The sequence below is a fragment of the Hypanus sabinus genome, chromosome 29 (assembly GCF_030144855.1).
Source record: "Hypanus sabinus isolate sHypSab1 chromosome 29, sHypSab1.hap1, whole genome shotgun sequence".
Lineage (NCBI taxonomy): Eukaryota > Metazoa > Chordata > Chondrichthyes > Myliobatiformes > Dasyatidae > Hypanus > Hypanus sabinus.
In genome coordinates this window covers 22,645,620-22,669,063 of record NC_082734.1, presented here as the reverse complement: position 1 = coordinate 22,669,063, position 23,444 = coordinate 22,645,620, and the positions used below count along the sequence as shown (strand labels likewise).

The 23,444-nt window shown below is 47.5% G+C and overlaps 1 protein-coding gene and 1 non-coding gene across 3 annotated transcripts in view; one reads left to right on the top strand and one right to left on the bottom strand.

Moving 5' to 3' along the window:
- The first annotated feature begins 7,518 nt into the window (after positions 1-7,518).
- trnak-cuu (transfer RNA lysine (anticodon CUU)) lies at positions 7,519-7,591 on the top strand. The gene has a single exon. It is a non-coding gene; the product is annotated as a tRNA-Lys (tRNA).
- Positions 7,592-7,750: 159 nt separating this feature from the next.
- Positions 7,751-23,444, bottom strand: part of pold1 (polymerase (DNA directed), delta 1, catalytic subunit) — a 247,573-nt gene continuing 231,879 nt past the window's right edge. The window contains exons 27-28 of one of the 2 annotated variants that reach the window (XM_059953951.1): positions 13,597-13,697; positions 7,751-8,259 (exon numbers count right to left, since the gene is read on the bottom strand). In XM_059953951.1, coding sequence (XP_059809934.1) covers positions 8,243-8,259; positions 13,597-13,697 — 118 coding nt within the window. In that variant the 3' untranslated portion in view covers positions 7,751-8,242. Of the gene's footprint in view, positions 8,260-13,043; positions 13,698-23,444 lie in introns of those variants that run through there. The other variant, XM_059953950.1, reaches the window with a different exon arrangement.

The window sequence follows — 23,444 nt, the reverse complement described above, 5'->3', positions numbered from 1 at the left end:
GACACTGTCCATTTGGGTGAAACTCAGGAATAGGAAGGGTGCAATCACACAGATGGGATTGAAACACAGACCCCCTGATAGCCACCAGTTCATTGAGGAACAGATATGTAATCAGATTAAGGAAATGTGTAAAAATAATAGGGTTGATGTCATGGGGGATTTCAACTTCCCTTAATTCAACTGGGACCTTCTTAGTGTAGGGGGTTCAGATGGGCCAGAATTTATTAAGTGTATCCAGGAAGGTTTCTTAAATCAATATGTGGACGGTCCAATGAGAGGAGGGGCCGTGCTGGACCTGGTGTCGAGTAGTGAGCCTGGCCAGGAGACTGACCTGTCAGTGGGTGAGCAGTTAGGGTACAGATACTACAACTCCTTAACTTCCAGGGTAGTGTAGAGAAGGGTAGGTCTGGTCCTACCAGGAGAGTTTTAAGTTGGAGTAGTTGAAATTACAAGGGCATTAGGCAGGAACTAAGAAGTGCTAATCGGGAACACCTTTTCTCTGGCGAGTCCACATCAGACACGTGGAGGGTGTTTAAAGATCAATTGCGCAGAGTGCAGGAAAGGTGTGTTCCTGTTAGAAGGAAAGAGAGAGATGGAAAAATAAGACAACCTTGGATGTCCAGAGAGGTGATGAATTTGGTCAAGAAGGAAAAGTATGTAGAGCTTTGGAAGTCGGGATCAAATGAAACACATGAGTATAAAGAACTCAGAAAAGAACTCAAGAAGGGCATTAGGAAAGTCAGGAGGGGTCATGAAAAGTCCTTGGGAAGTAGGATTAAGGTGAATCCCAAGGCATTCTATACATATATCAAGAGGATAAGTAGGGAGAGGGTGGGACCACTCAAGGATAAAGTGGGGACAATTTGCTTGGCTACAGAGAATGTGAATGAGGCACTTAATGAGTACTTTGCTTCAGTATTTACCAAGGGAAAGGACCAGGGGGTCAGTGCTGAGGGTATAAATACGATAGGGCATTTAGAGGTCAAAGAGGAGGAAGTGTTGGGCCTTCTAAAGAGCATTAAAGTGGATCAGACCCCAGGGATTTGCCCCAGGTTATTGAAGGAGGCAAGAGATGAGATTGCTGGGGCCTTGACCAGATCTTCCTGTCCTCAGTAGGCACAGGTGAGGTCCCGGAGGACTGTTAAGTGGCTAATGTTGTACCTCTGTTTAAGAAGGGAACAATGGAAAATCCTGGGAACTATAGACCAGTGAGTCTCAGGTCAGTTGTATGAAAATTGCTGGAGAAAATTCTTGGAGATAGGATATATGAGCATCTGGAAACCCATGGCCTAATTAGGGAGAGCTGGCATGGCTTTGCGCATGGCAGGTTGTGTCTTACCAACTTGACTGAACATTTTGACAAGTTGATGAGAGAGATTGATGAGGAAAGGGAAGTGGATGTTGTCTACGTGGATTTTAGTAAGGCGTTTGACAAAGCCCCTCGTGAGAGGCTAATCCAGAAGATTTAATGCATGGGATCTGCAGCAAATTGGCTGTTTGGATTCAGAACAGGTTTGCACATAGAAGACAGAGGGTAGTGGATAAAGGGACATGTTCAGGCTGGAGGTCTGTAATTAGTGGAGTTCCGCAGGGATCTGTGCCGGGACCTCTGCTGTTTGTGATGTATATAAATGAGCTGGATGAACATGTAGATGTGTGGGTTAGTAAATTTGCGGATGATACCAAGATTGGTGAAGTTGTGAATAGTTTAGAAAACTGACAAAGAATACAGCCCAATATAGATCAGATGCGGATATGGGCCGAGAAATGGCAGATGGAATTTAACCCAGATAAATGTCAGATGTTGCACCTTGGTGGGGAAAATGCAAGGAGACTGTCTCCTGTTAAGGGCAAGACCCTAAACAGTGTTGCTGAACAGAAGGATCTTGGGGTCCAAGTTCATAGCTCCTTGAAAGTGGCTACACAGGTCGATAAGGTGGTTAGGAAGGCTTTTGGAATGTTTACTTTTATTAGTCGAGGCACTGAGTTCAAAACTCAGGAGGTTATGGTGCAACTTTATAAAACTCTGATTAGGCCCCACATCTGGAGTATTGAGTACAGTTCTGGTCACCCCGCTATAGGATGGATGTTGAGGCTTTGGAGAGGGGGCAGAAGAGGTTTACCAGGATGTTGCCTGGTTTAGAAGTCACGTGCTATCACAAGAGGCTGGACAAGCTCGGGTTGTTTTCTCTGGAGCAAGGGAAGATCTGATAGAGGTTTACAAGATGATGAGAGGCATAGATAGAGTGGATAGAGAAAATCGTTTCCCAGGGTTGAAATGTCTAATACCAGAGGGCGTACATTGAAGGTGAGAGGGGGTAGGTTCAAAGGGGATGTAAGGGGTAAGTTTTTTACCCAGAGAGGGGTAGATGCTTGGAATGTGTTGCCTAGTATGGTGGTGGAGGCAAATACAATAGAGGATTCTAAGAAATGTTTGGATAGGCACATGGATGTAAGGAGGATGGAGGGATTTGGACATGATGTAGGTAGGAGGGATTAGTGTTTGGGTGTTTTGGATTTGCCTTTTAGTTGGAGCAGTACAACACTGTGGGCCGAATGGCCTATTCCTGTGTTGTACTCTCGATGTTCTACACTCGTTTTAACCATTTCTGACATGGGCAAAGCCTCCAGGTGTCCACTCAATCCATGCCTCTGGGAATTTACGTGGCACAGTTTGCAGATGACACCAGAATCGGTGGTGTGCTGGATGGTGAATATGCCGTTTCTGAGGTTCCAACAGGACCTCCTGGGAAAGTGGCCAAAGGAATGACAGAACAACTGAAGCAAGTGTTAAGTGGGGCATTTTGGTAAGTTAAACCATGGTAGGACTTACTCAGTAAATGGCAGGTGTTGGTTCAGCAGGTAGAATTGTTATTTTTCATGTTTAGTTTTCTGATGCTTGCTTGTATTTTTATTTGTAAAGGGGGTTTCTTCTTTTTTCTTTGTTACTGTTGGGAAAGGGTTTCTTTTTGTTAACTAGCAGGAATGCTAATTTACTGATAACGAGAATGGTATTCCTTTGTAAACCAAATGGGGATTAATGTTCTTTCTTCTGAGTCTGTAAGCTTTTGTTGACGGGCTTTTGGGCAGATCGGCGCGAGGGGGTCGAGAGAGAGGACGCAATGCTCTAAGCTGGGCGAGGATCGGACCCCAAAGGGGGTTCCGAGGCCGGGAGATTCTCCGGGGGGGGGATGAAGCTAGATGTGCTTGGTTGACCACTCGGAGGGTCCTGAGCTGTTTGGAGAGTCGAGGAGTTCGGAGAGTCCTGAGCTGTTTGGAGAGTCGAGGAGTTCGGAGGATCCTGAGCTGTTTGGAGAGTCGAGGAGTTCGGAGGGTCCTGAGCTGTTTGGAGAGTCGAGGAGTTCGGAGGGTCCTGAGCTGCGAGTTGAGGAGTTCGGAGGGGATTGAATGGTGGCCAGAAGACTTCAGTAATTGAGCTCCAACGGCTGTGCACGAAGTGGTTTGGACTTTGATAAGTTTGGCACCTTTTCTTTAATTTTCTCTTCATATATACTGTATCGTTATTAATCACTTAGTTATAGTAACCTTTATAAATTGTACTCATTTAATCGCATATGGTGTACTGTCTGTTTTTGGGCGAGGCGGGGACATCACACAGCATCCACTCCAGCTGATTACCCAGTTTGGCGGGGCCGAAGGCTGCTCCCCCTAGACGAGAATGAGCTGAGCGAGCCTGAGGCGACCCAGGGGGTTACATTGTGGGGGCTCGTCCGGGATTGATTTCTGTGGAGGCTGTGTGATCACCCTATTTAAATTGTGTCTGCGGCGAAGAGCTGGTGTGCCTTTGTGGGTGTGCGATTGCTGGTGATCACTGCGTGTGTGTTGGGTGGGGTGGCTGCTGTTGGTAGCCTGGAGGTCGTTGTTTGAGTTCCGACTAGTGCTGACGAAATGGTGGTGGGACCATGGGTTGTCCGTACTGTTTGGAGAGTGAGGAGTGACAGGTTGGGATGTTTCAGCAGTGGTGAGCTCCGCCCAGTTATTGGAATAATGTCCAACCCTAAAGGGGCGGAAGCGTGGGTGGAGCGGACCCCTCAGTTATTGGGTGAGTGGCAGTGCTTGGCTGAGGAAAAGCGACAGGGACGGGTTGAAAGTTTGAGTAGACGGGCTGGTGACTTTGTTAGAACTGTCAGGCACAATCACCTCGAAGTGACCCCTGCCAGTTCTGGGAAAGTGTGGGAAAATGCGTGTGGTTCGACTGGAAGTCAAATGCCGCAGCTGGGGGGCTTATCATACCCGTGGCAGGAGATTGGTGGGAAGTTTTTAGGGTATCCCTTTTTGCCTAGGGGGGCAGATAAATTGCTTGTGGTGCCAAGGGGATCTGTCAAGGGGATCAGTTGTTCCGTTGATTCGAGAGGTGTTGGGAAACTGAGGAGGCCCAGTGGGGGAACGGCTTGGGGGAGCATGTTCCCAGCAATGTACCAAGGAACTCCCGAAAGGAACAGACTCTATTCCTGAAGGCTTAGAGGGGCCACGTGCACAGGTGTTGTTACGGATGGATGGAAGTCAAGTTAAAGCCATCCTTGGCACTGGGGCGCCAGTTAAGTTGCTGTACAGTTTGTTTCATAACCGTTATTGGAAGCATTTACCCTTGACAACATTGAGGACACTGGAGATTCGGGGTACCAGTGCCGGTGATTATCCAGACGACGGTTGTTGGTCAGTGAAAATGGAGTTCTTAGGGGCAAATGTGGAGGAGACTGAGGTTCATGAATCGTTAATGCTGATGTGTCCGGACCCTGTTGAGACGGGCAACGTTTCTGTTCTAGAGAGAACCAATATCCTGCTGGTGCGCTTGGGGGCCTGCCCGGAGGAGGCGGGTGAGCGCTGTTTGGAGGCATTGTCGATGCACCCAGAGTTTCGAGCTGCTTGTGCGGACGTGTGTAGCAGCATTGGGCCGATACCGAATTCAAACAAGAGCCAGTGGTGGTACGGCCTGGGGGAAGTATCTAAGGGTGAGACCCTCTTAGTGGACGCTGCGAAATACCACGAGGGAGCGGAGTTGACTGCTGAAGACACCTCGGAGAGAGAGAGGTTGCGGTGACTGGCCCCTGAAGCCGTGGAAGACGTAGGCAGTGTGTGTGTGGATTGTATTGTGTTGAAGAGGCGCACTGTCAGTGACCAGAATATGGCCCTGAGGGCCGGAGAGGCGATGGCCTGTCTGAATGGTGCGATGTGGTTTAAGGTGCTCGATCTGAGGAGTGGATGTTTCCAGATCCCGATGAGTGGGGCCGACAAGGATAAGACGGCCGTTATAAATTCCCTAGGAGTCTTCGGGTCCGAAAAGATGCCACAGGGCATATCTGGAGCCCTTGCAACCTTCCTGCTGGGCAGGTGGAAGACCATAGGGGATATGGAGGCGTTTGGAGTTTTGGTGTATGTGGATGATCTCTTGGTACTTGGATTTGCCTCAGGAGAATATTAAGTGAGGTCGTTGCAGGAGCAGCTGAGAACTACCGAGTTAAAGTGTTTTCTGGACACGTGCCAGGGCTGGCGAAGGTCGCAGCTCGTGAGTGACTGTCTCTACGGAATCAAGTTTGAAATGAAGACGGAGAGACTGGAGAAAGCGATCTGGAACCATTCGGAAGACTTACAAGTTGGAGAGAATGAAGAAAGTTGTCTGACTGAGGGTAATAGCAAACTGAGAACCCGGAGAGGGGAGTTTGCGGAGGTGAAGAAATTACAGACGAATCTCAGAAGAGAGAAGCGGAAGCTTGAAGGGAACCTGAAGATGACCATCGACAGTTCAAATGAAGTGCAAAACCTGAAAGTTGATCTGGAAGAAGTCATGAGGAAGAAAAATCTGTAGAGAAGTGCAGTGAATACTGAACAGGAGGCTGAAGAGACTGCGGGAGCAGTGCAGGCCACGTGTTTCCATTTGGAGAAGATCAAACAGCAGCTCCCGATCACAGGAATGAGGAAGAATACAGATTCGATGGATGATGTGCTGGATGTGTGGTACATGCTGCCTTTTGCTGACTTTCCCTCGATTGAGGAAGAGACCTTTGGCCCTTCTCCCATTGAGTCAGGTGTAGCGGGGAGGGTTAGCTGTGTGCAGTGTGGGGCATGAGTGAGAGGTTGAGAGAGGAGTTGGTAGTGGGCCCAAGGTATCCCCAGTTGTGTCCGAGCCTGAAGGGTTTAGGTGAGGGGGTACGGAGGCCTCAGAAGGGTTAGGGAACTCCCAGATAGTTGGCCTAAGTAGCGCCTGAGGAACAGGGCGTGAGGGTTACTGTGTGGGGAGGAGATGTCACTGTTTGTGCTTGGGTTACGGTGTGTTGGCAGGAAAGGTGGCGAGTTATTTAGTAGTCATGAGGACATGACTTTTATTTGGTGGAGGGAGAGTGTAAAGGGGGTTTCTTCTTTTTTCTTTGTTACTGTTGGGAAAGGGTTTCTTTTTGTTAACTAACAGGAATGCTAATTTACTGATAACGAGAATGGTATTCCTTTGTAAACCAAATGGGAATTAATGTTCTTTCTTCTGAGTCTGTAAGCTTTTGTTGACGGGCTTTTGGGCAGATCGGCGTGAGGGGGTCGAGAGAGAGGACGCAATGCTCTAAGCTGGGCGAGGAGGCCGGGAGATTCTCCGAGGGGGGGGGATGAAGCTAGATGTGCTTGGTTGACCACTCGGAGGGTCCTGAGCTGTTTGGAGAGTCGAGGAGTTCGGAGGGTCCTGAGCTGTTTGGAGAGTCGAGGAGTTCGGAGGGTCCTGAGCTGTTTGGAGAGTCGAGGAGTTCGGAGGGTCCTGAGCTGCGAGTCGAGGAGTTCGGAGGGGATCGAATGGTGGCCAGAAGACTTCAGTAATTGAGCTCCAACGGCTGTGCACGAAGTGGTTTGGACTTTGATAAGTTTAGCGCCTTTTCTTTAATTTTCTCTTCATATATACTGTATCGTTATTAATCACTTAGTTATAGTAACCTTTATAAATTGTACTCATTTAATCACATATGGTGTACTGTCTGTTTTTGGGCGAGGCGGGGACATCACACAGCATCCACACCAGCTGATTACCCAGTTTGGCGGGGCCGAAGGCTGCTCCCCCTAGACGAGAACGAGCTGAGCCAGCCTGAGGCGACCCAGGGGGTTACATATTTATTTATTTATTGAGCTACTGCATGGAATAGGCTCTCCCTGTCCTTCGTCCACGCCCCCAGCAATCCCCCAATTTAACCCTAGCCTAATCACAGGACAACTTACAAAGACCAACCCGAGTGTCTTTGGAGGAGCCGGGGAACCCGGAGGAAACCCACGTTGTCATGTGGGGAACACACTCACTCCTTTATTCACCTATACGCCTGTAATACCTCAGTCAATTTTTCAGTAATTACGGTGCAGTTGCTTCCGTACTTTTCTAGAAACTTCTTAAGTTTTCATTCACAGGTGTGACACGACTTAATTCAGGATATTTTATAGGTTAATTGCTATCGGTGGAATTTTGTTATTTCTAACCTGATACAACCACAACTGGGCGCTCCTCTTTAACACTTGTTTCAATTTACACAAGCCCGGCTAGCTCAGTTGGTAGAGCATGAAACTCTTAATCTCAGGGTTGTGGGTTCGAGCCCCATGTTGGGCGCTCCTCTTTAACGCTTGTTTCAATTTACTCACCTCCCATAATTCTCCATCTTCCCCCTAGCCCATTTCCCTCCAACCTATCACTTCCCAGCTCTCTACTTTATCCCTCCCCCCACTTCTTATCCCCCCTTGACCATCCCATGTTACTTCACTCCTGATGAAGGGTTTCGGCCTGAAACATCCTCACTACCTCCTCCCATAGATGCTGTCTGGCCTGCTGAGTTCTGCCAGCATTTTGTGGTTTTATTTATTTCCAGCATCTGCAGATTCACTCGTGTTACTTTTTAGTCTGGCCTTTTTCTTTGTTCTCTTGACGCTTGTTCTTCTTGCTCTTGTAACTTTTAATTAAACACCCATAGGTGACGAACCTGGAGCGGCGCGGTATCGTAGAGGTTAGCACAATGCTTTACAGCACCAGCGGCCCAGGTTCAATTCCCACTGCGGCCTGTAAGGAGTTTGTACGTTCTCCCTGTGACCACGTGGGTTTCCTCTGGGTGCTCCAGTTTCCTCCCATGGTCCAAAGACGTACCGGTTGGTAGGTTAATCGGTCGTTGTAAATTCTCCTGTGATTCGGCTAGGGCAGAATCAGAATCAGAACCAGGTTTATTATCACCGGCATGTGACATGAAATTTGTTACTTAGCAGCAGCAGTTCAATGCAGTACGTAATCTAGCAGAGAGAGAAAAAATAATAATGATGAATAAAATAAAACAATAATAAATAAACAATAAATTATGTATTTTGAATAGATTTTTAAAAATGTACAAAAACAGAAACACTGTATATTAAAAAAAAGTGAGGTTGTGTCCAAAGCGTCAATGTCAATTTAGGAATCGGATGGCAGAGGGGATGAAACTGTTCCTGAATCATTGAGTGTGTGCCTTCAGGCTTCTGTACCTCCTACCTGATGGTAACAGTGAGAAAAGGGCATGTCCTGGGTGATGGGGGTCCTTAATAAAGGACACTGCCTTTCCGAGTCACCGCTCCCTGACGATGTCCTGGGTACTTTGTAGGCTAGTGCCCAAGATGGAGCTGACTAGATTTGCAACCTTCTGCAGCTTCTTTCGGTCCTGTGCAGTAGCCCCTCCATACCAGACAGTGACGCATAGCGGGAGATTGCTAGGCAGCACAGCTCGAAAGGCCAAAATAGCCTATTCTGCATGATAACTCAATAAAATTTTACAACTCATTCTTGACTTCTGAAGCTTCAGGATCCAACATGGGGCCCTGGGGAGTGTTGTTGGACGGAGACCGAGGCGTACAAGTGTATAATTCCCTGGAGGTAGAAAGACAAGTAAATGAGGGTGTTGAAGAAAACACGTGGCACACTGGGCTTCACCAGTCAGCCCTGAGTACAAGAGTCGGGATATCATGTTAAAAAAGAATAGAATAGAACTTTATTGTCATTGCTCAAGACAACGAGAATTCAGTTTTACTCCAGTCCGTGCAAAAGCAGGTATCTACAATGCATTTAGTATGGTTAAATTTATTTTAAAATCCCATATTTACATGCAACACATAACTTTGATAACCCATAACACTCAAAGGCCATTAGCAGACGGGGGTGTAGCGTTATTCAGCTGCACCACAGCCGTCGGGACGAAGCTGTTTCTCAGTTTTACTGTCTTGGTTGCCTCTCAAAGTCCAACCCTATGTCCCCATCGAGAGAGGTGGAAAACGGGTAAGGCCAGCCAACAGGGCTCTGGCAGAGCTGTGCAGGCCAGTCTCCCCTGTGCAGTGCACACAATGGATGGCATAAACATTGACGAACTCCAACCAGACCATCGACTTTCGACAATGGAGACGGGAGGCCCTCAATGGGAGCCAAGGGCCCAAGAAAAGGGCATGGTCCTGGCTAAGATATTTCTGCACAGTTGTAAAAGCAGAAGGTATGTCGGAATGGGGGTGTTTTCAAGGGGATCTGAGGGGTAAATTTGAGCTGCTAGAGGAGGTGATGGAGACAGGCACAGACCCCAAAGTCCGCTCCCCCTGCTGAAAATAAAATAGTGACACTAGCTTCAAAACTCCTTCCCCGTCATTAATTTTATCTGCGAGGGTGGGAGGAGTTTGGTGATATTGTCACTTTTTTTCAGTGGGGGCAGGGAGTTTTGGGGACTGTGAGTTTTGTCTCTTTACTTTTTCATGCTGGTCTTTCATCAGCTCCATGGCCTTTCCTGGCTACCTGGAGAAAACCAATATCAGAGTTGCATTGTACATCATACTTTGACAATAAAATGAACCTTTGTACTTTGAACGGGAAGGATATAAAAGAGGCTTTGGGACGGGTTCATGAAGGATACAGAATTGATGCGGGCAAGTGGGCTAGCACTGATGTGGTTGGACAAATGTCTCATTTCTTAGCTAAACAACTCTATGGGTCTAATACAGACAATTTTAACTCTGATTTCCATTCCTGTTCTGACATCTCAGTCCACGGCCCCCTCTTGCACCGAAACGAGGATACGCTCGGGCTGGATGAGCACCACCTTACAACGGTGCTAGAAAGTTTGCAAACCCCATAGAATTTCTCTATTTCTACATAAATATGATCTAAAATGTGATCAGATCTTCATGTAAGTCCTGAAGCTAGATAAAGAGAACCCAATTAAATAAATAACACAAAAAACATTGTACTTGTTCATTTATTTATTGAGAAAAATTATCCGATATTACATGCACTTGTTGGAAGAAGTATGTGAACCTTGGCTTTCAGTAACTGGTGTGTCACCCTTGTACAGCAATAACTTCAACCAAATCTTTCCGATAGCTGTTGATCAGTCCTACACATCGGCTTGGAGGAATTTTAGGCCATTCCTCCTTACAAAACTGCTTCAACTCAGAGAGGTTGGTGGGCTTCCTTGCATGCACTGCTTGCTTCAGGCCTTTCCACAACATTCCTATAAGATTAAGGTCAGGACTTTGACTCGGCCATTCCAAAACACGAATTTTCTTCTTTTTAAACTATTCCGTTTACTTGTCTTTCAGGTCATTCTCTTGTGGCATCATCCAACTTCTATTAAGCTTCAGGTGCGGACTGCCACCCTGACACTCTCCTGTAAAATGGCTTGATACAATTCTGAATTCACTGTTCCCTCAACGATTGCAAGCTGTCCGGGCCCTGAGGCAGCAAAGCAGCCCCGAACCATGACACTCCTTCCACCGTGCTTCACACTTGGGATGAGGTTTTGGTGTTGGTGTGTGGTGCCCTTTTACCTCCAAACATAGCAGTGTGCATTTCTGCCAAAAATAGTCAGTTCCTGTCTCATCTGTCCACAGGACATTGCCCCAGAAGTGTTGTGGAACATGCAGGTGGTCTTTTGCAAACTTGAGACGTGCAGCAATGTTTTTTGGAGAGCAACGGTTTCCTCTGCTGTGTCCTTCCACGAACACCATTCTTGTTCAGTGTTTTTCTTATAGTGGGCACGTGAACAGAGACTTTAGCACGTTCCAGAGATTTCTGCAGAAGGTTTGCTGTTACCCTTGGGTTCGTTTTCGCCTCCTGCAGCTTTACACATTGTGCTCTTGGTGTGATCTTTGCAGGATGTCCACTCCTACCTAGGGAGAGTAGCAACAGTACTAAATTTCCTCCATTTTGTAGACAATTTCTGTTACTGGGGACTGATGAACACTCAGGTCTTTAAAAACGTTTTTGTAGTTTTTCCAGTGTCATGCATCTCTAGAATTCTTCTAAAGTCCTCTGCAAGGTGTTTTGATTGAGACACGGTGCACATAAACAGATCTTTTTTGAGAAAAGCAGGTTGTGTCAGTAACCTGACTTTACGTGTCTTTTTTTATAGCCCAGGGCACCTCTACAACCCACTCCTCCAATCTCATCTCATTCATTGGAACACCTAACTCCAAACAGCTTTTGTCGAAGGCATTACCCCAGAGGTTTACATATTCCTTCCAACAAATACGTGTAATATCGGGTAATTTTTCTCAATAAATAAATGAACAAGTATCATGTTTGTTTGTGTTATTTATTTGATTGGGTTCTCTTTTTCGAGTTTTAGGACTTACATGAAGATTTAGTCACATCTTAGGTCATTTTTATGTAGAATTAGAGAAGATTATACAGGGTTCACTAACTTTCTAGCACCACTGTGTATTTCATTTGGGTAGCCTCCAACCTAATGGCATGAATATCGATGTCTCCTTCCTGTAAAAAAAAATTCCCTCTACCTCCCCTCTTCTTCTCTTCCCCACTCTGGCCTCTCATCTCTCCTCACCTGCCTATCACCTCCTCCTGGGTCCTCTCCTTCTTCCCTTTCTCCTATGGTTCACTCTTCTCTCTAATCAGATTCCTTCCTCTTCAGCCTTATATCTTTCCTACCTGCCTGGCTTCCTACCCTCCTTCCCCTCCCCCCAGCTTTTTATTCTGGCATCTCCTCCCTTCCTTTCCAGTCCTGAATAAGGGTCTCGGCCCAAAACTCTGACTGTTTGTTTATTTCCATAAATGCTGCCTGACCTGAGTTCCTCCAACATTTTTGTGTGTGTGTGTGTGTGTGTGTGTGTGTGTGTGTGTGTGTGTGTGTGTGTGTGTGTGTGTGTGTGTGTGTGTGTTTGTGTTGCTTTGGATTTCCAGCATCTGCAGAATCTCTTACTCTAACATTTTCTTTTTGAGTCTTTAACATACTCGGGAGGCAATTTGAAACCAGTTTGTTGTTTTGGGTGTTCAGCAGTTTGCTCACAGCCAATGCTTTACATATTTACAAATACACACACCACATTGCTTCCCCTCTGCCGTGACAGGTTTTACATGTGTACAACAATCATAGGCTCAGTCTGTCCACAGGCTCACAGGTTAACAGACACTCCAAACTTAACTGCGCCTGCCCCTCTGGCATTTGAGTTACTTTCTCAGCCGTAAGCACTGTACGTTTTGGTGTACCGGTGGTGCGTTAAACTGAGGGACAGACAAATGTGCCGAATCCTGTAATCTTCAATTTCCCTGTGGCCGCCCATTTTAATTCTGCTTCCCATTTCCATTCTGATGTGTCAGTCCATGAATTCCTCCAACTTCTGGTAACTTCTCCCTCCTCCCCCAGCTCTCTTTTTCCATCCTGGCTCCCCTCCCACCCTTTCTCTTCTCCTCGCCTGCCCATCACCTCCCTCTGGTGCCCCTCCTCCCTCCCTTTCTCCCATGATCCACTGTCCTGACCTATCAGATTCCTCCTTCTTCAGCCCTTACCTCTTCCTCCTTCCATCCCCCTCATCCAGCCTCACCTATCACCTGCCAGCTTCTACTCCTTCCCCTCCCCTCATCTTCTTATTCTGGCTTCTGCCCCCGTCGTTTCCAGTCTCAACCCAGAATAGTTGATTGTTTATTCCTCTCCATGGATGCTGCCTGACCTGAGCTCTTCTGGCAGTTTTTTTTGTGTGTGTTACTCCTTGACGATCAGTTCTCATAATTCCTTACAGCATACATCACCATTTGTCCCCTCTAAGTTCCGAGCAGTCCTGTTCCTCCACTTATTTCCCTGGAACACAAGACTCGCTGCTCACGTTCCCTCTGAACTTTCCTCCTCTAAGGTTAAAAGTCCTCAGGTGTTTGACCTTCCTCTCCAGGGGGAAAGATTCTAACACTCCGCTCTATCTCTGCCAGATCTGCCTTCGGCCTCCGACGCTCCAGAAAAAACACCCAAACTTGGCAGGCATGTGCATGCAGATGTGGATGATGATCATCTAGATCAGGGATTCCCAACCCTTTGGTCCATGACATGAAAAAAGTCGGGGCCCCCTGCTCTAGAGGGATATGGGGCAAGTGCTGGGAAATGGGATTTTCCTGAATACACATCTTGGTCAACATTTTACAGATGGGCCGAAGAGCCTTTCCCCATGCTGTACAGTTCTGTGACTCAGTGAGCAGTCCTGACGGAGGGTCTCAGCCCAAAGAGTCAGCTGTTTAATCCTGTCCACAGATGCTGCCTGTTGAGCTCCTGTTGCATTTTGCGTGTGTTGCTCAAGGGTTCCAGTATCTGCACAACCTCTCTTCATAGCTCCTACCTCTGATCCTGGCGAGCCTCTCGTACGCTGTCTGTTGAGTTCCTGAGGTTGATGGGCTGTGGCGACACTTTCCTTCTTCGGACATGAGGAACCCCGTAAAACTGGAGAGGGGAGAAGGGGAGGCGAAGAGGGGGAGGGAGGGGCAACAGGAGGAGGAGGAAGAGGAGGGGGAGAGAGGGAGGTAGAAAAACAGAGGTTCGTGATGCAGTTCTCACTGGGGCATCCGAAGCATTGAGGGTCAACAACTTAAATTTCACCGGATTTGTCCTGGGCCCAGCACCTAAGTGCAGTTATGAAGAAAGCAACGGCAGAGCTCATACCTCCTTTGGAGTTTGCATGAAGTTTTAGATTTTGACAAACTTCCATAGATGCGTGGGTGGAGAGATTATTAACTTGGTTGCATCACAGTCTGGTATGGAAGCAACATTGCCCTTGAATAAGTACTCCTATAAGCCCATCACAGATAAAAACCCTCCCAACAAGGGGGCACATCTACACGAAACGCTGTTGCAGGAAAGCAGCATCCAGCACTGGGGACCCCCACCTCCCAGGCCGTGCTCTGTTCTCACTACTGCTATCAGGAAGAAGGTACAGGAGCCTCAGGTCTCACGCCACCAGGCTCAGGGACAGTTATTACCCCTCAACCATCAGGCTCTTGAGCCAAAGGAGATGGCTTCACTTGCCCCGTCACTGAAATGTTTCCACAACCTATGGACTCACTTTCAAGGACTCTTCAAAACAGGTTCTCGATATTTATCTCAAATCTCTTACTAGCTTTCCTTTCGGTCAGTCCTGACGAAGGGTCTCGGCCCGAAACGTCGACAGCGCTTCTCCCTACAGATGCTGCCTGGCCTGCTGTGTTCCACCAGCATTTGGTGTGTGTTGCTGTCTCAATATTTATTGTTTATTTATTTATTACTTTTTTTTCTCTCAGTTCAGTCTGGTAAAACCTGAGGTGTGAGCAGAGCCAAGCGCACTCATTGGTCAATTGCTAGGAACTTTAGGACTATAATTTTTTTTCTTTTTGCATTAATAGTTTACTGTCTTCTGCACGCGGGTTGAATATCAAAGTTGGTGGGGTCTTTCATTGATTCTATTATGGTTATTGTTCTTGCTGAGTATGACCCTCAGGGTTGTATATGGTGACATATATCTATTTTATTATTTTGATATTATTATTATATTGACATATTATTTTGATAATAAGTTCTCTCTGAGCTGAACCCGGGTGCCAGCACTGAACAGCGTTATGTCGACAGCCACACTACCGTGGGCCCATCCCAAGGACGGCCTCCTTCGACAGGGTCCCAGACAAGTTGTGCACCAGGGTAGGTCGCAGCCCTGAGTCTGAGGGAGAGGAGTCTGGACCCAAATAAGGAACTGAAGGCTTTGTCGGTAAGCCATTCTGTAGCAGGGTATGTGGTAGATCTGACATCACCCAACTTCCGCTCGCCAAGGGGGAGTTTGCCCAGTTCCTCTTTCTTCCCTGTGGTCACTGTGAACTCAGGAAGTCAGGGACACTGGGAGAATGTAATCACTTCATGCTGGAGTTTGTCAGAGATGTGGAATGCTTTTACGTACAGGTGGACTAAAGGAACTTAAATGGTTACCGAGTCTGATCTCACTACTCTGTCTAATTTCTCTGGGCCTGTACTCACTTGAGCTTAGAAGAACAACCGGGGGGGGGGGGGGGGGAGGAGGTCTTATTGAAATCTATTAAATATTGAAAGGCCTAGACAGAGTGGACGTGGAGAGGATGTTTCCTGTAGTGGGGGAGCCGAGGACCAGAGGACACAGATAGAGTGGACGTGGAGAGGATGTTTCCTACAGTGGGGGAGCCGAGGACCAGAGGACACAGATGGAGTGGATGTGGAGAGGATGTTTCCTACAGTGGGGGAGCCGAGGACCAGAGGACACAGATGGAGTGGATGTGGAGAGGATGTTTCCTATAGTGGGGGAGCTGAGGACCAGAGGACACAGATAGAGTGGACGTGGAGAGGATGTTTCCTACAGTGGGGGAGCTGAGGACCAGAGGACACAGATGGAGTGGACGTGGAGAGGATGTTTCCTGTAGTGGGGGAGCTGAGGACCAGAGGACACAGATAGAGTGGACGTGGAGAGGATGTTTCCTGTAGTGGGGGAGCCGAGGACCAGAGGACACAGATAGAGTGGATGTGGAGAGGATGTTTCCTACAGTGGGGGAGCCGAAGACCAGAGGGCACAGCCTCAGAATAGGAAGGACAGAGGTGGGGAGGAATTTCTTTAGCCAGAAGGTGGTGGATCTGTGGAACTCATTGCCACAGATGACTGTTGAGGCCAAGTCATTAGGTCTATTTAAAGCAGAGGTTGATAGCTCTTGATTAGGAAGTTGTCAAAGCTAAATGTGAAGGAGGCTGGAGAATGGGACTGAGAGGGAGAGCAAACTACAATTGTGGGCTTCAGGGAGGCACAGGCCAACCACTCCCCATTGCATACCGATGGCTCCGTTGTGGAGGAAGTGAAAAGCACAGAGCTCCTTGGCGTGCACATAACTGACGATCTATGCTCCCTCATTAGTCAAGGAGCATTGCCAGCGTTTACACTCGCTGAGGAGACTGAGGCGTGCGCAAGGCTCCCGGGCCACCATTCCAACGGCTTTCTACGGGATCACCATCAAGAGCGTCCTGTCCGGCTGCATCACTGCGCGATACAGGAACCGCAAGGCATCGTTCTGCAAGACCCTACAGAGGACAGTGAAAGAAGTGCCGAGAGACCATTGGTGTCAGCCTGCTTACTATTTGTGACACTTGCTGGGAGCGGTGTCTGCGCATTGGTGAGGATCCCTACCATCCTTCCTCCATCTCTGACTCACTGCCGTCAGGAAGGAGGTACAGGAGCATCAGGACTAGGTCTGCCAGACTGGGTAACAGCTTCTTCCCCCAGGCTGTGAGAGTGATGATTACCTAGCCACCACCGAGGCCCCATCGTTCTAGTGCCCCGGAAAGCCATGGCTACTGGCCCCCTTATCGCCAGTGGCACAGACTTCAAAGATCATGAAGTGCTTTGAGTGGCTGGTAATGGATCACATAAAATCCCACCTTCCAGCTACGTTGGACCCTCTCCAGTTCGCCTACCGCTCAAACTGACGACCAGCCTCAGCCCCGTACTCCGTCCTGTCCCACCTAGAAAACAACGTTGCCCACCGACTTCGGCTCAGCGTTCCCCGAGTACCATCATCCCCGGGTAAACTGTCCTCGTCGGGACTCAACGACCCCCTCTGCAACAGGACCCAGGGCGTCCTAACGGAAAGCCCAAGTTGCCAGCAAAGTCTGCAGCTCCGGCATGCTGAGTCCTGGCGACCCCAGGGCCGTGTGCTCAGCCCGCGGCTGCTGTTCACGCTGCTGGCTCACGACGGCACTGCCGGATTCCGCTCGAACTGCACTGTCGAGTTTGCTGACGGTACGACAGTGGCTGGCCCCGTCAGCCGGCACACAGGGAGGAGGCAGCGAGGCCTGTCAAGCAACAACCTGAGTCTCAACGTGGACAAGACAAGAGAGGTGAGTGTGGGCCTCAGGAAGGCACGGGTCGACCACTCTCCGTTGCGGGAGAGGGAGGAGGCAGTAGCGGACAAGATGAGTGGCTCAGTAGAGTGACGAAGACTCGGTCTTGTCTGCTAGTGGCCATGAGTCTGCAGGGTGTGGTGGGTTGAGTCAGGAAACCATGAGCTGAAACATCCAGGGGAACACCCAACGACAGCTGGCAACTTCGTGGATTCTTCTTAGCCTGAACAACATAGGACCGGCTGTCTTACTAAGAAATTACAGAGCTGCATAGTTCGCAGCTCTGTTAAACCAATTCACGCTGGGTGCCCGCTTTATGAGGTACAGGAGTGGAGTGGTCTTCTGCTGCTGCAGCCCATCCGCTTCAAGGTTCGACGTGTTGTGCGTTCACCCCGCTGTCGTAACACGCGGTTATCTGAGTTACTCACAGCAGAATCGGTCTGGCTGTTACCCGCTGACCTCTCTCATTTTACAGAACTGCTGCTCACTGGATGTTTCTTTTTTGTTTTTCACACCATAAACTCTAGAGACTGCTGCGTGTGAAAATCCCAGGAGATCAGCAGTTTTTAGAGATACCCAAACCTCTCCGTCTGGCAACAGAGACCCGTATCAGAATCGAGTTTATCATCACTCACATGTGTCACGAAATGTGTGTTTCTTTTTGCAGAAACGGTACAATACACAAAGTTGCTACAGTACAATGCAGAAGTCTTAGGCACCCTAGGTTTTTTATATAAATTGTTTCAGATGCTTTTTTTTAAAATTTCCTGCATTCGTGCGTCAGTTGAAAGGAGCAAATCTCAGATCTCCGAAAATTGATTTTGCAAAAAAATTAGATGCTAAAGAGAAACACGTAGCCAAGGTCATAAGTCAAGTCAAGTCACTTTTATTGTCATTTCGACCATAACTGCTGGTACAGTACACAGTAAAAATGAGACAACGTTTTTTCAGGACCATGGTGTTACATGACACAGTACAAAAACTAGACTGAACTACGTAATAAAAAAAACACAGAGAAAGCTATACTAGACTACAGACCTATGCTGGACTGCACAAAGTGCACAAAAACAGTGCAGGCATTACAATAAATAATAAACAGGACAGTAGGGCAAGGTGTCAGTCCAGGCTTCGGGTATTGAGGAGTCTGATAGCTTGGGGGAAGAAACTGTTACATAGTCTGGTCGTGAGAGCCCAAATGCTTCAGAGCCTTTTCCCAGACGGCAGGAGGGAGAAGAGATTGTATGACGGGTGCGTGGGGTCCTTCATAATGCTGTTTGCTTTGCGGATGCAGCGTGTAGTGTAAATGTCAGTGATGGCGGGAAGAGAGACCCCGATGATCTTCTCAGCTGACCTCACTATCCGCTGCAGGGTCTTGCGATCCGAGATGGTGCAATTTCCGAACCAGGCAGTGATGCAGCTGCTCAGGATGCTCTCAATACAACCCCTGTAGAATGTGATGAGAATGGGGGGTGGGAGATGGACTTTCCTCAGCCTTCGCAAAAAGTAGAGACGCTGTTGGGCTTTCTTTGCTATGGAGCTGCTGTTGAGGGACCAGGTGAGATTCTCCGCCAGGTGAACACCAAGAAATTTGGTGCTCTTTACGATCTCTACAGAGGAGCCATCAATGTTCAGCGGGGAGTGGTCGCTCCGTGCCCTCCTGAAGTCAACAACCATCTCTTTTGTTTTGTTCACATTCAGAGACAGGTTGTTGGCTCTGCACCAGTCCGTCAGCCGCTGCACCTCCTCTCTGTAAGCTGACCCGTCGTTCTTGCTGATGAGACCCACCACGGTGGTGTCACCGGCGAACTTGATGATGTGGTTCGAGCTGTGCGTTGACGAACTATCTTCAGCGAAAAGAACAAAAGAGTTCTACATCAGACAGTAAGGCCTCTACAGAGCCCCGATCTCAACATCATGGAATCTGTCTTGGGGTTACCTGGAGAGACAGAAGCAAGCCAGACTACCAAAGTCCGCAGAAGAACTGTGACAAGTTCTTCAAGTTGCTTGGATCAACCTACCAGCTGATTTTCTTATAAAACTGCACAACAGTGTACCTAAGAGCAGTTTTAAGGCAAAGGGTGGTCATATTGATTTGATTTAGATTTTACCGTTTACAGATTTTTATATACTTTCTCATTTATAGACATGTTTCATTTCATTATTTATGAAAATCATCTTGGCTTTATAGAATCGTTCTATACATACGCATAAGACTTTTGCACAGTACTATACATGACAGGTTCAATGTTGGCATCCAAGCACCTTCTCATATTCCGACTTAAGTTCACAATCTGTGCGACTCCTTATCAATGCAATCAGTCCTCGATGCTCATACGGGTTCATCCTGAGCTTACCAGCCTGAATTTGGCGTATTCTCTGCTGGGCTCCTGCAGTGAGGTCAACACGATGATTGAAGGAAGAAAGCAGGCCAGTTGCCCATGCGACAACGTCAGTAAGAGCAAGGAATTGACTGTGAATTCAGGATGGGGAAGTAGGAAGACCACAAGGCAATTCTCATCGAGGGGGTCAACAATGAAAATGGTGAGCTACCTCAAACTCCTGGGCTTAACATCTCAGAGGGTCTATATTGGGCCCAACAGATTGACACAATTACTAGGAAGGCATTGCTGCAGAGGTACCGTAGGGAGCATTCTGACCGGCTGCATCAGCACCTAGCACGTGGGCTTCAGTGCACAGCACCTCTCCACTACCGAGGACATCTCCCAGGGCCCTTGCCTCAAGAAGGCAGCGTCCATCATTAGGGACCCTCGCCATCCAGGACACGTCCTCTTCTCATTACAATCGCATGAGGCTGAAGACCCACACTCAGCATTTTAAGAAGAGTTTCATCCCCTCTACCAACAGTCCATGAACCCATTCGCATCATCTCACTATTCTGTTCTCATTTTTGCAATATATATATATTTGTAATATATTCTTAAAGTAGCTTATAGTACATCTTATGTCTTGTAACGCACTGCTGCTACATTTCACAGCTGATCTGTTCTGATCTAAACTGAGTATTCCTAGACTGTTTCAAGGGTTCTGTGGTTTGACGTTTAATATTCCGTGTGTTATTCATTCTTTTGCTTTGTTGCTTGGGCGATTGGTCCTTTTTTTGTGCACTGGGTGTTTGGTGTTTTCTTTGAGTGGGTTCCATGGCGTTTCATGGCAGTCTGTGAGAAGACGAACCTCAGGTTTGCATACTGCAAACGTCCTTTGATAATAAATTAACTTTGAACTTCTGAATACCTCAGCGATAATAAACCTAATTCCGATTCAATCCGTTTGACTGGATTCCCACTTCTAATTCCTGCCTTGGGGTCTATATTTCTTGAGCCAAAAACCTATCAGTAAACATGTCTGTCAGATCAATAGTTCCACTGCAAACAGTTAAGGGGTTTGCATAGGCACATGGGCAGGAGGGGTACAAAGGGCTAAGATCTGGGTGTGGGTTGATGGGACTAGGCACGGACTAAATGGGCTGAAGGGCCTGTTTCTGCTCAGTGACTCTATATATTAATGCAGGTCAGTTTCTCCAGCTCTGTCAACAGTGTGGCGTAATTGTGGTCGACTGAAGGGTCTGGGTTATATATCTATGTATTTTGCATGGGTGTATTCACCAAGTGGATGTTGGGGCTACAGCATTCCACCATTTAACCATCTAACAATCACAGCACGGAAACAGGCCATCTTGGCCCTTCTAGTCCGTGCCAAACGCTTACTCTCACCAAGTCCCACCGACCTGCACTCAGCCCATAACCCTCCATTCCTTTCCTGTCCATATACCTATCCAATTTTACTTTAAATGACAATATCGAACCTGCCTCTACCACTTCTACTGGAAGCTTGTTCCACACAGCTACCACTCTCTGAGTAAAGAAATCCCCCCTCATGTTACCCCTAAACTTTTGCCCACTAACTCTCAACTCATGTCCTCTTGTTTGAATCTCCCCTACTCTCAATGGAAAAAGCCTATCCAGGTCAACTCTATCTATCCCCCTCATAATTTTAAATAGCCCTATCAAATCCCCCCTCAACTTTCAACGCTCCAAAGAATGAAGACCTAACTTGTTCAACCTTTCTCTGTAACTTAGGTGCTGAAACCCAGGTAACATTCTAGTAAATCTTCTCTGTACTCTCTCTATTTTGTTGACATCTTTCCTGTAATTCGGTGACCAGAACTGGACACAATTACAGGGGCAGAATGGTGCAGGATCTGGGCTGGAGTCAATGTTGACCCCAGTGTTTGCTCGGCAGGAGACAGGCTCTTTTGTGATCAAGTGATGATTTCAAAAGGGAGGGGGGGGAGGAAGGGCTCTGAGCTACTGTATATAAATGCATATTCTGTATCATATTTTTACTGATATCCTGTACGTTCTTGCTGTCTTGTATGTGCGAGGACTGGGCCTCAAGCCGTGGTGTTGCCTGGGGGGGGGGGGGGGAGCGAGGTTGTCGGGGCCGGTGCGCTCCACTGGGGTTGACATGGTGCGGCATCTGGGCTGGAGCCGGACCCCTTCCCTCCCAGTGTTCACCTGGCGGGTGACGGGCTCTTATTGTAGTCAACTGGTGCGAGTTTTGGGACTCTCATTGCATGATTGTGATACCATTGTGTGTGCTTGTTGCTGTGTATGTTTGTTGGTACTATGTTTTTTACCTTGACCCCGGGAGGAACGGTGTCTCGTTTGGCTGTACTCATGAGCAAGGTTGAATGATAATTACATTTGAATTGAATAGCGCCCGTGGTTACAAATCTATATTCACTGTGATATTCACTTACAAACCTACTTGTCACAATGAGTTTTACACTGGCGACTCACATGGACTCTTTAGTCCTTAGCAGACGGTGAGATTGACCCTAATGACAGGAATTAATGCGAGCGATGCTTTTTAAAAAATTATTTAGAAATTCAGCACAATAGCAAGCCCTTCCACCTAACAAACCCACACCATCCAATTTCAGCCTTGTGACCAATTCACCAACTAACCCTCACGTCTTTTGGATGTGGGAGGAAACCCACGCGGTTATGGAGAGAACTTCAGAGTGAGTGGTGGAACTTAAATCAGGTCACTGGTACCTTAATAACGTCATGCTAACAGCTATGCTATCACGTCGACCCTATCATGACGAGGCACAGGCACCGAGGACCCACACTCATCGCTTAAGGGACAGCTTCTTCCCCTCCACCATCATGAACACCGTCTCACTATTCTACTTTTGCAAAGCTTACCTTATCCATTCATCTGTTTATTTATTTGCCTGTTTATTCATTTATTTATTTACAACTTGTAGTAATTTTTTAAAGTGTTGCAAAAAACAACAAATTTCACAGCACACGGTATGCTAATGGTAATAAACCTAATTTTGAAACAAAATGGGATTAGTATAAAAAGAGTGATAGTTTGTATAGATGATGGGCAGAAGGGCCTGTTGATACCTGTGGACTCAGAAAATGGCTCCTGTGTGGAGCTGGCCCTTCGTGACCACTCTCCCTCCCCACCAGATCAACCCTAGTTCAACCTCCCTGCCCTTTCTCCACAAACTTATCTCAGCCACGTATTTCCTCAATTCCTCCTTAAACACCAGAGAGGAACTTGCGTCCACATCTGCAGGTTGTGTGTACCAGTTCCCGACCACACACTGTGTGAAAGGTTTCCGCCTCAGGTCACTCCGCGCTTTCTTCCCCTTTACCCTGTGTGCTCTGCACCTGAGCAAAGGCTGCATTCACCACCCTGACCCCTCACCCTTCCCTTTGCCAAACAAAACAGCCCCATCCTCTCCCATGGAACATAGAACATTACAGCACAATGCAGGCCTTTCGGCCCGTGATGTTGTGCAAACCTTTTAACCTGCTCTAAAATCAGTCTAATCCTTCTCTCCTACATAGCCCAACATTTTTTTTGATTTTCTATGTGCCTATCTACGAGTTCCTTAAAAATCCCCAATGTATTTGCCTTTACCATCCCTGGCAGGACATTTCACGCACCCATCACTCTCTGTGTAAAAAATCCTACCCCCTACTCCTAATCCTACTGGATCCTACCTTATTAACCTTATATTAATAAGGTTGAAAGAGTGCAGGGAAGGTTTACAAGGATGTTGCCGGGACTTGAGAAACTGAGTTACAGAGAAAGGTTGAATAGGTTAGGACTTTATTCCCTGGAGCGTAGAAGGATGAGGGGAGATTTGATAGAGGTGTATAAAATTATGATGGGTATAGATAGAGTGAATGCAAGCAGGCTTTTTCCACTGAGGCTAGGGGAGAAAAAAACCAGAGGACATGGGTTAAGGGTGAACGGGAAAAGTTT